Source organism: Coenobita brevimanus, chromosome 54, assembly GCF_032717465.1.
Source record: "Coenobita brevimanus isolate Jiangsu-jjx chromosome 54, ASM3271746v2, whole genome shotgun sequence".
Classification (NCBI taxonomy): Eukaryota; Metazoa; Arthropoda; class Malacostraca; order Decapoda; family Coenobitidae; genus Coenobita; species Coenobita brevimanus.
The window spans coordinates 10,299,744-10,315,262 of record NC_137007.1 but is presented as its reverse complement, the minus strand read 5'-3'; the positions used below and the strand labels follow the sequence as shown (position 1 = coordinate 10,315,262).

General features: G+C 43.3%; 1 protein-coding gene across 1 annotated transcript in view; it reads right to left on the bottom strand.

Annotated features, from left to right (window-relative positions):
- The window catches only part of INPP5E (Inositol-3-phosphate synthase), a 576,780-nt gene extending 562,851 nt beyond the window's left edge, over positions 1–13,929 (bottom strand). Inside the window, 1 exon segment of the mRNA XM_080273293.1 lies at positions 13,794–13,929. Coding sequence (XP_080129419.1) covers positions 13,794–13,929 — 136 coding nt within the window.
- Between the last annotated feature and the right edge of the window lie 1,590 nt (positions 13,930–15,519).

The window sequence follows — 15,519 nt, the reverse complement described above, 5'->3', positions numbered from 1 at the left end:
TATTCTGCCATATATTTTACCAGTCACATTTAGAAGACAAATACCCCTATGGTTACCACATACTTCTCTCTCCCCCTTTCCTTTGTATAAAGGAACAATTATACCTGATTTCCAGTCCTCTGGAACCTTTCCCTCTTCCCAAGCCATCTACACAACTTCCATATCCACTTCACAACAATCTCACCCCCATACCTCAGCATTTCACCACACACTCCATCAATTCCTGGGGCCTTTCCCAACTTGATCTTCATTGCTTCCACTACTTCTGCCCTACTGATCTCTTCCTCCCTCCTCTCATCTCTTCTTCTCCCAGCCATTCCCCAACCACTTATACTCACACTGCTCTCACTCTCTACATTCAACAAATCCTCAAAGTGCTCCTTCCATCTCCTCAATTTCTCTCTCTTCTCCACCAACAATCTATTATTCCTATCTTTCACCCCCCTATTTCCCCTTTCACACTGCCTTACTTTCTTTACCTATATATACAGTATATATATATATATATATATATATATATATATATATATATATACAATATATATATATATATATATATATATATATATATATATATATATATATATATATTTCATTCATTCATCACCCAATCTTACTTTGCCGCATTAGGAGCGTAGAAGCCTGGGGCTAGGCAAGTTGGTCCTGACATTTAAGATGAGAGTGGCCAATCTCACCCATCCCTGAGTGGCATTACATGAGCAATAAACCCCAACCATCCCTTGGATATAAACCTTCACCGGCTCAATCCAATTGGAGCTCCGTAATTACCCACTAAACCACCTGGCGGCAAAATTTGGTTATATGGTTACCACCCAGTGTAGTAAATGGTTTCCAGGTGTACAGGAAACCATTTGGCTTGTCACTCAGTGTAGAGTCACCCACAGGCAGAAGCAAGAGGAAAGAATGAAGGAAAGAAAGACAGAAGAGGGAATGTAAAGTCACCCATAGGCAGAAGGATGAGGAAAGAATGAAGGAAAGAAAGACAGAAGAGGATGGAAGGAATGAAGGATGGAGGAGAGGAAAGTGCAGACACCCGAGAACAGCACTACATCAAGTGAGTGGATGGTAAGTGCCCCCACCTACTATACATACATACATACATGCCATATATAAAAAAATTCTGTGAACTTTATGAAATAGGAGTCCAGAAGTACATCCCACAGCACAAAGAGGCAGAAAAGAAAATAAAGAAATGGTTCAATACAGAATGTAAAAAATCAAAAGAAAAAAGAGATTTGTTGTGAAATAGATACAGAAGACACAATAGTGAAAGGGCATATAACAATTACAAACAGGTAAGAATAAGGAGGGAAGCCCAAAAACAGTTTGAGAAGGATATCATAAATAAAAGTAGTGATCACCCGATGCTATTTTACAGCTACATCAGAAGCAAAACCAAAGTAAAAGATAAAATACAATCAATTACTGACGAGGGAATCACCTATGCACAAGAGAAGGATATTTGTGAAGCACTAAACAAGAATTTCCAATCAGTTTTTACAGAGGAGAAAATTTTTGAGAGGGATTATGTGGAACATGCATGCCCACACATACTACCTGATATAAAAACATCAAAAAAAGTAATACAAGGGGAGCAAAGTAAATTAGACAAAGGAAAAGCAAATGGTCCTGATGAAATTTCATGTTGGGTGCTATGTGAATGTGCAAAGGAATTAAGTAAACCATTATTTTTAATTTTCAAGAAATCCTTGAGACAAGGTAAACTACCTGATATTTGGAAGAAAGCAAACATTGTTCCCTTATTCAAGACAGGAAATAGACAAAATCCACTCAACTACCGACCAGTATCACTAACCAGTGTTGTAAGCAAGGTATTAGAAAAGCTTATAAGAAAAGCTTGGGTAAATCATCTAGAAGAACACAATATGATAACCAAAAGACAGTTTGGTTTCAGAAAAGGAAAATCATGTGTTACTAATCTGTTGAGCTATGACAGAGTAACAGACACATTACAGGAAAGAGAAGGATGGGTGGACAGTATCTATTTAGATTTCAAGAAAGCATTTGACACAGTACCACAACAAAGACTTTTATGGAAACTGTACCATCAAGGAGGAATTTGAGGCAAACTGTTTTGTTGGACGCAAGATTTTCTCATAAAAAGAGAAATGAGAACAGTACTAAGGGGAAATTATTCATCATGGAAAGAGGTGACTAGTGGAGTACCACAGGCCTCAGTGCTGGCAGCAGCCATGTTTTTAGTGTATATAAATGATACAGACAGTAACACTGGAAATGAAAGCAATCAAAATATATTTGCTGATGATGCAAAAATACAAAGGAGAATTACTAACACAGACTCTTGTAAAGAGCTACAAGAAGAATTAAATAAACTTCATGAATGGAGTAATACATGGCAAATGGAATTCAATGTGGACAAGCGTCATGTAATCAAGTTTGGTAAAAGTGGTAAAAGACCTGATTGGGATCATACGTTAGGAAATAAAACCTTACACACATCAGAAAGAGAGAAAGACCTAGGTGTGATTATCAATAACAGACTATCTCTGGCTGACCACATCAGTGAGAAGGTACGGAACATGTATACACTGCTTGCAATTATGAGAATAGCGTTCACATACATAAATGAAGACATGCTAAGAAAGATAATAGCATCATTCATCAGACCAACCCTGGAGTATGCATCAGTGTTCTGGAGTCCTCATCTCAAAAAACATATAGACAATATTGAAAAAGTTCAAAGGACTGCTACAAGATGGGTACCAGGCTTAAGGGATCTAAGCTACAAAGAAAAACTAAATAAACTGAATCTACCAACACTACAGGAGAGAAGGAAAAGAGGTGACATGATTATTATATAAATGCATATCAGGGAAGGAGGAAATAGACATAAATGATTACTTAACCTATGGGGAAGCATCACCAAGAGGACACTGCAAAAAACTACATAAGAGGAGAGGTGATAAAGATGTAAAGGAAATTTAGTTTCCCAAATAGAGCAATTGATCAATGGAATGCACTATCAAATGAAATAGTGTGTGCCAAAACAATTCACAAATTTAAGGATATGTATGATAAATATGGTTTAGGATACGGGACAGTATGAGCTTGACTCATTCCTGTAAAGATACAACTGGGTAAGAACATATATATACAGGCATACCTCAACTTACGAACATAATTGGTTCCAAGAGTCCGTTTGCAAGTTGATTTTGTTCACAAAATGAAAATCCCTCACACTACTACACATACAACAACAAAAAAAACATTGTACTGTTCACTGATCTGTCAGTAGGGTTTTAAATGTTCTTAAGCAGTTTATATTGTATTATGAAATATAAATACACAAATTTACACAAGAAATATACAAGAAAAACATACAGTTTAAGACACAACTCTGTTCCTGCTACTGTCCAATGCCTATTTACAACTGACAAAAGATAATGGAACATTTGCCACGTGCAAAGATGTGGTTATGAGTTATTTAAGAGGAGCCTGTGGAGTCACATGGAGAGAGAGGCTGACGAATGAGGATATAAAAGAGCGTTGTGGAGTTGATGTGGATGTGATAGGAAGCGTTATGAGGAACACACTGAGGTGGTTTGGCCATGTGGAGAGGATGGAGGGTGAAAGACTGACGAAGAGAGTGTATGTGAGTGAGGTGGAGGGGGGAAGAGGGAGGGGGAGGCCAAGGATGAGATGGAGGGATGGGGTGGAGAGGTATATGAGAGAGGGGGGTGTGAGTTGGGAGCAGGGCAGTGAAATGGCGGGGGACAGGGCGACTTGGAGGCGATTTGTTTGTGGCCACCCCAAACGGGATTGAGGTATCTGGCAATAGATAGATAGATAGACAGAAGATGTGGATGTGGCAAGCATTTCATTTTGTTTCATTAGCTGTAAATATACACTGGACATAAGTGATAACAGAGTTATATTATAAGCATTACTGTAGTTCACCTGAGGGCAGACATAGCAGGAGTTGCAGGAAGTGAGAGGAGGCAGGTGGAGGAGTGGAGTTAGTTGGAAGATGCGGGTGAAGGTATACAGCAGTGGGCGAGTCGGGATTTTCGGGAGAAGCAGGTTGAACAGATGTGGCTGAAAGCTCAGGAAAGGAGGTTGAAGGCTGTGGTTCGTCTAATTTCGTTTCCACCCTCGAGAAAAACCTTGTGACTGACGTCTGGGAAGCGTTCTTCTTTTTCTTGTCAAGGATGAGACGACAGCAAGCCAGGGCATCATGCACAGTAGCATAGACTCTGCCAAACTGGTTGGCATATAGATCCTGTTTTTAAAAGGAACCAAACCCATTCTCCATCATTCCAAAGGCACCTGTTAACCCCTTGATAGTCATTTTCCTGGTCTGAACTTCCAACTTAGCCTCTTCCTCCTTACGCTGTAAGTCTAACTCCATTAATTCCTCATTCGTCAGTTCCTTCTTATGAGCCTCCAGTAACTCATCAAAGTCCTCTTCCTCCAGATCCATATTTAATTCCTTACTGAGCACCATCATGTTAATAACAATATCAGTGTCCATGAAGCCTCTGAAGTACTGCACAAACTGGGGGCAAAGGAGCTTCCACACACTGTTCATGTTAGTCTGTTTCACCTCATGCTAGGAATCAGCGATGTTTTGGATGGCCTTATAGATGTTATAATCCTTCCAAAAATCATGCAAAGTCTTGCCTTAATCAGCTTCAGTTGCTGCTACTGCATGTCTCAATGTACGGTGGAGGTAATACCTCTTGACTGTGGCAATAACTCCCTGATCCATGAGTTGGAGGAGTGAGGTTGTGTTTGGTGGCAGGTACACAACCTTAATGTTGGGGTGATAATCATTCAGGTTGGGAGGGTGTCCAGGGGCATTACCAAGGACAAGGAGAATTTTGAAGGGAATGTTCTCCTTGCAGTATTTCTCCACTTGTGTTACAAAGTGGTTGAAGAGCCAGTCCTCGAGCAGGGCAAGGGTAATCCATGCTTTGCTGTTCGCCATCCATATCACTGGGAGGGATGCCTTAGGGATGTTCTTCAGGGCACAGGGATTGGCTGAGTGATATACAGGGAGAGGCTTCAGTCTGTAGTCACCTGAAGCACTGCCATCCAGCAGGAGAGTTAGCCTGTCCTTAGAGACCTTAAATCCTGGCATATTCTTCTCTTCCTTAGATATTTAGAACCTGTCAGGCATTCTTTTCTAAAATAAACCTGTCTCATCAACATTGAACACTTGCTCCAGGAGATAGCCGCCCTCCTCGATGATCTCTGCCAACACAGACGGAAACTCCTTCACTGCAACCGCATCCGCACTAGCTGCCTCATCGCTTACCTTCACGTTATGGAGGTTAGCTCATGATTTAAAACGGTAAAACCATTCAAGACTTGCATTAAACTCTACATACTTTTCCTCAGGATATTTCTTCTTCAGGTCCTGGAACAGCTTAGTGGCCTTCTCCTGTATCAGCCCCAGGCTGAGAGGGATGCGCTGGTGAATCTGGTTGTCTATCCACACGCTCAGAAGTTTCTCCATCTCCTCCATAATAAGCCCAAGTGTTTTGGCAATGATGGTGAACTTCATGAACACAGCACCTTTTACATGCTTAAGAATATGCTCCTTATCCTTAACAATTGTCCCCACAGTCGATCTGTTCATCCCAAACGAATTCGCCACTGCACCAAATCTTTCACCTCGTTCAACACACTTTATTATTTCGATTTTTTTGTTCCACAGAGATGGCATGTCACTTCCTTGATGAGCCGGAAGCACCACCACCAACATGCTTGCATATATCAGCCATATTAAATGGAGTGAAAGTATTAAAAACACAATGAGTAGCAATCCTCTCTCCTCCAGCAGAACAAGAAAAAAAGGTGGCAGGTTAGCCCCCTAGCACCCACACTGCCGCCTAACGACCCACCTCGCAACTACTGTCACCTCAAAAGCGGTCACAACAGGCCACTACAAGCTAAATTAGTTTTTCGTGGTTACGCTTGTACCTGTGAAATGGTTGTTATTTTTTTCATGTTCGCATCTTTGAAATGCTTGGATCTTGAATGCTCGTGCTCATAAGCTGAGGTATGTCTGTATATATATATATATATATAAAACCATCCATCATACAATCCTACGTTACCCCATGAGGAGCGTAGGAGCCCGGGGCTAGGCAGTTGGTCCTGACATTTAAGATGAGAGTGACCAACCTCACTGATCCCTGAGTGGCATTACGTGAGCAATAAACCCCAACCACCCCTTGGATATAAACCTTCACTGGCTCAATCTGATTGGAGCACAATAATTACCCACTAAACCACCGGGCGCCAAAATTTGGTTATATAGTTACCACCCAGTGTAGTAAATAGTTTCCTGGTGTACAGGAAACCATTAGTTTGTCACTCAGTGTAGAGTCACCCATAGGCAGAAGAAAGAGGAAAGAATGAAGAAATGAAAGACAGGAGAGGGAGTGTAAAGTCACCCATAGGCAGAAGGACAAGGAAAGAATGAAGGAAAGAAAGATAGAAGAAGATGGAAGGAAAGAAGGATGGAGGAGAGGACAGGGCAGACACTCGAGAGCAGCACTACATTGAGTGAGTGGATGGTAAGTGCCCCCACCTACCACAAATTATACATATATATAAATACATAAAAAAATAAGTAAATACACAGGTTACATACATATAAATAAGACAACAGCTAACAGTAAACATGCCTGTGGCTTTTAGAATATGTGCAACCATGATAATACAAGCATACCCCAGTTTAACGATGCAATTGGCCACGCAAAAACCCATTGCCAGGCAGTGTATCATATCTTGGGGTAGATTAAAGTGAAAAGTATAGGGATGCATTTTTGAGCCATGGGCTTCCTATATATATATATATATATATATATATATATGAGGCGTCTAGAGCCAGAGGGGCATCCCCACCAATATACTGGTTTTGAGTTAGGTAGGGGAGACAACAGGCTTAACCCTCTTCTCAGTGACAGCACTGGTTGCCATACAAGATTCGGCCTTCTGGACAGTGGTAGAGGGGCTCAAAGTCACGTGGGTTTGTCCATGCTGCCGGGCGAACAAATCAGAGCAGGCAGGCATCTACGCCACACAGCCCAAACCAATCAGCATTCTCACTCTCTGCCACTCCCCCTGAGCAGCCAATCAGCAAGTGTGTGGCTCGCCCGGTGTGCCGGTGAGGCTTCCCTCCCGTGTTCACTGAGGTGTATAATTATTACGTATTGGATTTTTACCCCATTTATCGTAGATTATTGGTGACAAGATGAGCTGTTGTTATTGGGGTTGAAGGGGGGGTGACAAGATGAGTTCATCACATAGTTACAGTGAGGAGGTGGTGCCTATAACCTCTCGTAAGTGTCAGAAGTGTGTGGAGAAGTGGAAAAAGGTAGAAAGAAAGAGGAAAAGAGAGTGGTGAGGGGAGACAGCGGGAGGGAGCGTGGCACCAAGGAGGCAGAGTTGGATGTCGATCTCCTAGATGACGACCCCACCATTTAACCCCCCCACTACCCCTTCTCAATTTACTTAAGCACTACACTACTTTTTTTTTTTTAGTGTTATTATTTCAATCTATTATGGTAGAGGAAAAATAATAACTGCATTGATTTCAGTTTTAGTTGTCAAAAACGTGAAATTACAGTAATAATTATTCGTTTATTAATATTAAGTGAACTGGAATCTTCAGTTAATAAAGTTTTGTACATTAATACATTCGTCGATGTATTTTCTGCTATGTTTTTTAATCCCTACAATATGTTATTATGCCCACTTATAAATTGGGGGTTTGGTTTACTGCCTATTTTGTGGTTACAGTTATTATTGTTTTGTTTTTTTGGCTTTACATGTAGAGCATAGGCGCTGATGATCATTTTGATGTATAAAAGGTTTGTTTATTGCCTTCTGGTTATGACGTTGCCATAAACACAACTTTAAAGCATCATAACTCAAAAGTACATTTTGGCGCCGATGGCCCTTTGGTTCTAGATGCCTCATATATATACAGTGCTCGTCAGAAGTATGGAGCGCCCTGCGTCCCTCCTGAGAAACAAACCTTTCAACATTGAAAAAACATATAAATAATGCATTTTATTTACCTTTAGTGCTTCGTAGGGTAGCCTTTACGTTTCTTCACGGACCTGAGACGTCTTGGAAGTGAAAGGGCGAGGCTCCTGAGGTGCTGGAGCGGTATTTTGTCCCAGGAGTCACGAATGGCGGCTTCCAGCTTAGGTAGAGAGCTCACGTCCTTCCCTTGGAGACTCTTCTTTACGAGGTACCAGAGGTTTTCAATCGGGTTGAGGTCTGGGCTATTTCCTGGCCAGTCTGTCATGAATGATACCTAGCAGTCACGAAGCCAATTGGTGACCGATTTGGCCTTGTGAGCAGGTGCACCGTCCTGCTGAAACACTCGTGCACCTGTTAGCTCGAAGGAGTCTGGTAAATGATCACACAGAAGCTCCAGGTAAACATCCTGATTCACTCTGAGGTTCTTGGGAAGTACAACAAGCTTCCCCAAACCCTTCCCTGAAAAACAACCCCATACTATGAGTGAATCAGGATGTTTAACTGTGCTTTCTACATACCGTGGGTCAAGTGGGTCACTACCTTTGCATGCTCCTCTGTTACAGGTAACACTAAACGTTGCCTCATCAGACCACAACACTGACAACCATTGCTCCTCACCCCAATTTAGATATTTATTAGCAAAGGCAAGCCTACGAATTCTCTGGCTGCTAGAGAGAAGAGGCTTTTTCACAGGCCTGTGACTTGTGTAACCAAGCTCATGCACCCTACGAGACACTGTTCTCACTGACACCTCACCAAACACTTCTGGGTTGCTCTCCTTAATTTTCCTTGCACTCACACGAGGATTAAACTCCACTGCACGTTTTAAAACATTAACAGACCTTGGGGAAGTTTTCCTAGGCCTACCAGACCTCGGTTTCTTTGTGGGAACTTCACCACTGTTTTCCTCCCGAAACCGCGCACACCAACGACGCACTGTCGATTGTGCCACACCAACCAATTCACTAATTTCCTTTGTCTGGTGGCCTGCCTCCTTTAGAGCAATGATCTGGGATATGATTTCACTCGATAGTTCACGGGTAGGTGCCATAACAAAGTTTTGAAGGCCAAAACACTGCGGGACACTCGGTAAAAAATGGCGCAATTTGAGAGGGACACTCGGCGGAGTTCCTCTCTCTCAGGCAGCCCGTGGGCGACTGAGGCGGGAACCAACCAGCGCGTCAGAAGGCCCCAGGCTACCGTGACGTCATGCTCGGAGCTCAAACTTGTGGCTCAATTCTTACCCCTAAAAATGGGTGATTCTTTTTGGGCCATAAGTATTGCGCGCCCGGCGGACAACGCTGAATACTTCTGACGAGCACTGTATATATATATTATATATATTTTTGTTTCTTTTATGTCCCATCAGGAGCACAGGGGCCATGGAATAGGCTACTCAGTCCTGATAATTAATAAGAGACAAACCTGCCTTGCTTGTCCCTCAACAGCATTATGTGAGCAATAAACCCCAACCACCCCCTCTAGGATGTAAGCTTTTACAAGCCTCATCTGGCTGAACAACCTTCACTTCCCAGATCAACAGGTATCATTTGATTATATGGTTGCCACCCAACATGGTAACTGGACTCACGGGTTACATGAAAACATGTGGCTTGTTGCACAGTGTAGAGTTAACTGATGGCTGCGTAAGATCAAGCAAGGGAATTGTGGGTACCCCCACCTACCACAAAATATAAAAGAAAATGGTATTAATTAGAGCTACAGATAAACAGCAGCTACATCATTTAAACATATAGTATAAAATTACAACACATTACAATTGTAATTTTATATTATATGTTTAAATGGTGTAGCTGCTGTATATCTGTAGTTATAATTAACTACAATACATTACAGGTCCTGGAGTGGTGGCATCTTCGTTGTGGGTCTACTCCTCAGAGGCTGTTGAAGAGAAGAAGAGGACAGCATGGAGGTCAAACCACCGCAAACCCCCCCGGCCCCTCACGGGGCCCAAGTACCTGGGAGTGGCTTCGGTTGCCTGGGCAAGTACAACACCTCCCAGCACAACAACACCGTTTTTTCTACACTGAGAAATGACGAAATGACTCCCTGGCTGTTACTTCTCAACGACTCCTTCTAGCCAGGGACATTGAGAGCAATCCAGGACCCACCAACAAATACATATGCCCAACATACTCAAAACCTATCATGTCGAGCCGACAGACAAAGGGTTCAGTTCAGTGCAATTCTTGCAAGAACTGGACCCATTACAACTGCAAAACACTTGCAGCCAGAATACATTACACAAACACCTGGACCTGCTCCTTATGCTCCTTCCCCCCACCCACTAACCCCCCCACCAATCCTACTCCTACTTCCTTCACACCTCCACAGCCAAACCCACCGATCCTTCCCACACCATTCAGTCCCCCAACTCCTCCCATTCCAACCCATCCTAATCCACCTCAACCCTTACCTCCATCACAACCTCCTCCTACCCTTTCCCCTCCACCCACACCACCTCCCCCCCGTGCTGCAGCAGCCAACACACATCGCACACACAACATAAACATCCTTCTGTTAAACACTGATGGCATAAACACCAAAAAACAAGAACACACACAATTCATCAAACAACAGAACATACACATTGCCATCTTACAAGAAACAAAACTATACAGGGGACAAAAAACAACGACATTTCATAACTTCACCACCATTCGACAAGACCGGGCAGACGGCGGTGGCGGTGGACTCATCACCCTTGTACACAAATCTATCAACTTTGCAGATACCAGTGCACTCACAAAGTCACTTCTCCCCCCACATGACACCACAACAGAAATACAATCAATTAAAATATGCACTGGTAACAAATCATACATAACAACTGCTGACACATACATTCTCCCCCAGTCGTCCCCCACAGTACCACACAATTACCCTCTACAGATACACCACATCACTAACATACCCAGCATCGTCCTGGGTGGTGATTTCAATGCCATGTTGTTGGCCTGACATGTCAACAACCCTGACACAGACAGAGGGCTGGTACTTCAATCCCAGACAGATCATCTGTTCATACTGAACAATCCAGACCAACATTCCCATATCCCACACCAAGTCCTCTTCCTCCCATCATCCTCAGACATCACCTTCAGCTCCCCAAACCTCGACCCCACTACATCCTGGAGAGTGGTCAAAACCCTAGGTTCTGATCACCTCCCTATCATCATCAATACCAAAACAAGAATCACCCCAGCTGGCTACAAACACACATACACTAATTATAAGAGAGCCAACTGGGAGGTCTTTGTAACTGAAACGGAACAACATTTCTAAACACTAAACAGTACACCCATCACAAACATCAACACCGCTGGCACACTTTCAATACAATTATATAAAATGCAGACAAAAGACACATCCCTAGAGGCAACAAAAAGAGACACAACCCCAACTTCACACCAGAAATTCAAGGCCTCATCAGACAACAGGACACACTGCGACAATCCCCAACACCCCATACACAAGACACCGTACAACAAATACAAGAACTCAACACTCAAATAAACAATAAAATATCAGAACAGCAAACACTAAACTGGAAAAATTATCTCCAAACACTTGACCACAAAACAAACAACAGCAAACTCTACAAAACACTAAACAGCATCACACTTTGCAACAGCAACACCACACAATCACATGGTGCCATCACAACAACAGACACCATACCCTCAAACAAACAACAAGCAAACACTCTTATCAATCACTTTTCACAAGTCAGCCACCTAAACCCCCATCCTGAAGAGCAACGTATCATCTGACGTAAGAGAAGTTCCCCACAGACCCAGACTATGTACTTTTCACTTACAACCAGACGAAGCACATCATTAACAGCCTGAAGCCCTCATCTGCCTGTGGACCAGACAACATAAGCAACATTCACCTTAAACACCTTGGACCACAAGGCATACAAGCACTCACCAATGTATCAAACTACAGCTACTCACACAACAATACCCAACATCTGGAAGCATGGCATTAACATCACTATCCCTAAACCCAACAAAGACCCCACGTTACCCTCCTCACACCGCCCCATCACACTCCTCTGCACCCCCTCTAAAGTCACTGAACGACTGGTAATACAACTAGTCACACCTCACATTCCCCTATCCCAATCACAACATGGCTTTAGGCCACTACACTCCACAAACACCCATCTTACAGACCTTACACAGAGAGTTTTCAATGGCATGAATTCAGCTAGGCCACCACACAGAACACTCCTAATCACACTAGACATCAGTAAAGCTTTTGATGCCATCCCCCGCCACAACCTCACAAACAAAATACTCAACACAAACATGCACAATAACACAAAGAGATGGCTGGCAGACTACTTAGCAGGCAGATGTGCACATGTAACATTTGCCGGTCAGTCTTCTAACATCAGAAACTTCACAAACGGTGTCCCCCAAGGATCTGTTTTGTCCCCTACACTCTTTAACCTATACATGCATGACATACCCACACCCAACACACCACAGATACAAATAACTTCCTATGCAGATGATATAACACTTACATATATGCATCAAAATGCAAACACAGCTGCACACATCATCCAACCTTACCTCAACACTATACAAGAAAGGTTCACCACAAACAGGCTCAAAATAGCCCCAGCCAAATCTACAATGACCCGTCTCACAGACTGAAAAACAGAACACAGTCACATCCCACATCTCACCATACACAACACTCCCCTACCACATACACACACACCCAAACTCCTTGGTGTAACATACATCAATGTCATTTAAACAACACATCACAAACATTAAAAATAAAATAACACCAAGACTCAATGCCTTGAGGTCACTTGCCCATACAACATTTGGACACAACAAAGAAACCACCACCACAGTATACAGAAAATACATACGTTCAGTGATGAATTATGCATGTCCTGCCTGGGCTCCTAACCTCACCAAAACACACAACAACACTCTACAGACTATGCAGAACAAGACTAAAAATAATCACAGGCTGCACAGCTACTACACCCACGGACCACCTACATCAAGAAACCAAAGTCCTCAAAGTCAAGGATCACCTAGACATGAGAGGCACCCAGTTTCTTGCTGCAGCCTCCACAAACCCACAACATCCACTATATTACATGGCTTAACATCCACCCACACCAAGGAACATCAAAACAACACCCAGCACACGATACCATACACAAATACTGTCATCTCTCCCCCCTCGCCCACCTCAGACCAGCTTCCAGAAGCATATCCACACTCAGATCACTCGCTGCTCCATTCAGTCACTTAAAGACAACACACAGCTGCATGCACGGCCTCCTGACTTCCACCCATCTGAATCCTATCTCCCTAGTGAGGACAGGGTCCACCTGGCCAGGCTGAGATGTGGGCACCATCCAGCCCTCTTAAGCTACCAGAAGAGGCTGGATGACTCCGTCGCTGATGCCCGTCCAGGATGCAACACAGCACCCCATACTATTGAGCACATTATGGAAGACTGCATTACACACAATCATCTATGCCAACAACACAACATACACTCTTTGAGAGCACTGTGGGAAAGCCTGGTCTCAGCCGTGGCCTTCCTAAGGGACAAAGAGGTGTTCAGCCAGACTGCCTAGGGAACAACAACTACTACTACTACAATACATTACAGTAATTAATTAAGCCAAACGATATTACACAGGTCTTAATATTTCTACATACCCTCTTTTTCACTGGACTGTTTTCCATCCACATACTGCAGGCTATTTAAACTGGTTGACAGTTTGCGGTTCTTTGCCAGCCTCGCCAGACCAACCTTCTTGCTACTTCCACCATCATCTGGGCTGCCAGCATCCATTCGTTCTATCAACCTACCAATAATAAATAATGTATATATACATGTATGTGTGTGTGCATGTGTGTGTGTGTATAAACATACTGTACATACATATCTATACGTGTATACATAATAAGTGTATACATATACATATATACACCTTAAATCACTGTTAAGTCACGATAACCGCGGACCTAGGCACCCAAGTGGGCCTTTTCCGAGGAGAACTGTAAACCCCGTCATTCAAACTGAAAATTGTGACCCAACAACCAATCACCACCTGTCCCTGGTGGCAAGTATGCATACTAATGCCGCCATGTTGTTGTTGTTCTTGTTCCGCCAGTCTGCACACTACAGACTGTCACCATGGAGTACGAGAGCTAACTGCCTTTTTTGTGCAACTTCCCCCTACCTCCTACCTGTCATGGCCCCTCCCAACTCGCCGATGAAGCGCTCTAAGCAGTATGGCATCAAGAAGCTGCCGCCATTGTCATACAGTCAACATTTGGAGCTCATTTGTCGTATTGAGAAGGGAAAGGAATTTTCAAAGCTGGAGAAAGAGTTTGGGAAGAACAAGCGCTGAGAGGTTCTAAGTTTTTCCCAACACCACCCCACTCCATTCACTTATGCAATTTCGTCATGGGATTAAGATGAGATCCCTTAACATTGCTTATTTCTATTTAATACATGCACTGAATATTCCTAAATTTGTATGTTTGTGTTTAACGGTGCCTAGATTGGAGTAGGTAAGGTGCTCAAGGGGGCAGGTTGGCAGAAGTCCAGACCCAAATTAATTTATCACCTATGAGTTATTATTCATAAATCACGGAATTCGTGAATCACGGCAGTAGTCCAGACCCAAATTGCCGTGATTTACAGGGATTGAGAGTGTATATATATATATATATATATATAACATATATACAGTACCCTCGCGTCCAACACGCGTTTGTCCAGCACGATTCGTGTCCAGCACGGAGAGCAATAATTAGTAAGATTTAATTCGGTTTAATTACTGTAACACGGGTGCATTAGCATAACACGGACGGAGCTCTGAGAAGTGGGCGAAATCCGCAGAGTTCGTCTCTAGCACGATCACCCCTGGTCCAACACGGTCATACTGGACATTGCCATGATGCTGATGGCCAATAAAAACTTCCGATCAAGTAGCCTCCCCCGCCCACTATCGTGAGGTGATCGTGATGTCGCCCAATTAAAAACACTTCTGCTCTCACATGATGTTTTGTTTAAATTTCTCCCACCACAGCGCCACTCAGTCGCATAATTCGCATTGGAAGGTGCTTTTTTCTTGCCGCATTTTCTGCCCTTGTTACCGCATTTTACCCTGCTTACGATGCCTAGGAAGCCTTCTGAGAACCCCAAGAAGTGGCGGCACCTCCCTCAGGCCACCAAGCTAGAAAGCATCGAGAGGAAGAAGAAAGGGGAGAGGAAAGTGGACATTGCCAAGGCCTACGACATGAATGAAGCCAACGTGAGGACCATAATAAAAAACCAAGACAAGAGCCTGGCAGCAGTGAAGGCTTACAGAGTGCTAGGATAGGCAGAAGCAGGACCTTCCATGGCTGTGGACGAAGATAGTAATTCTGAGTG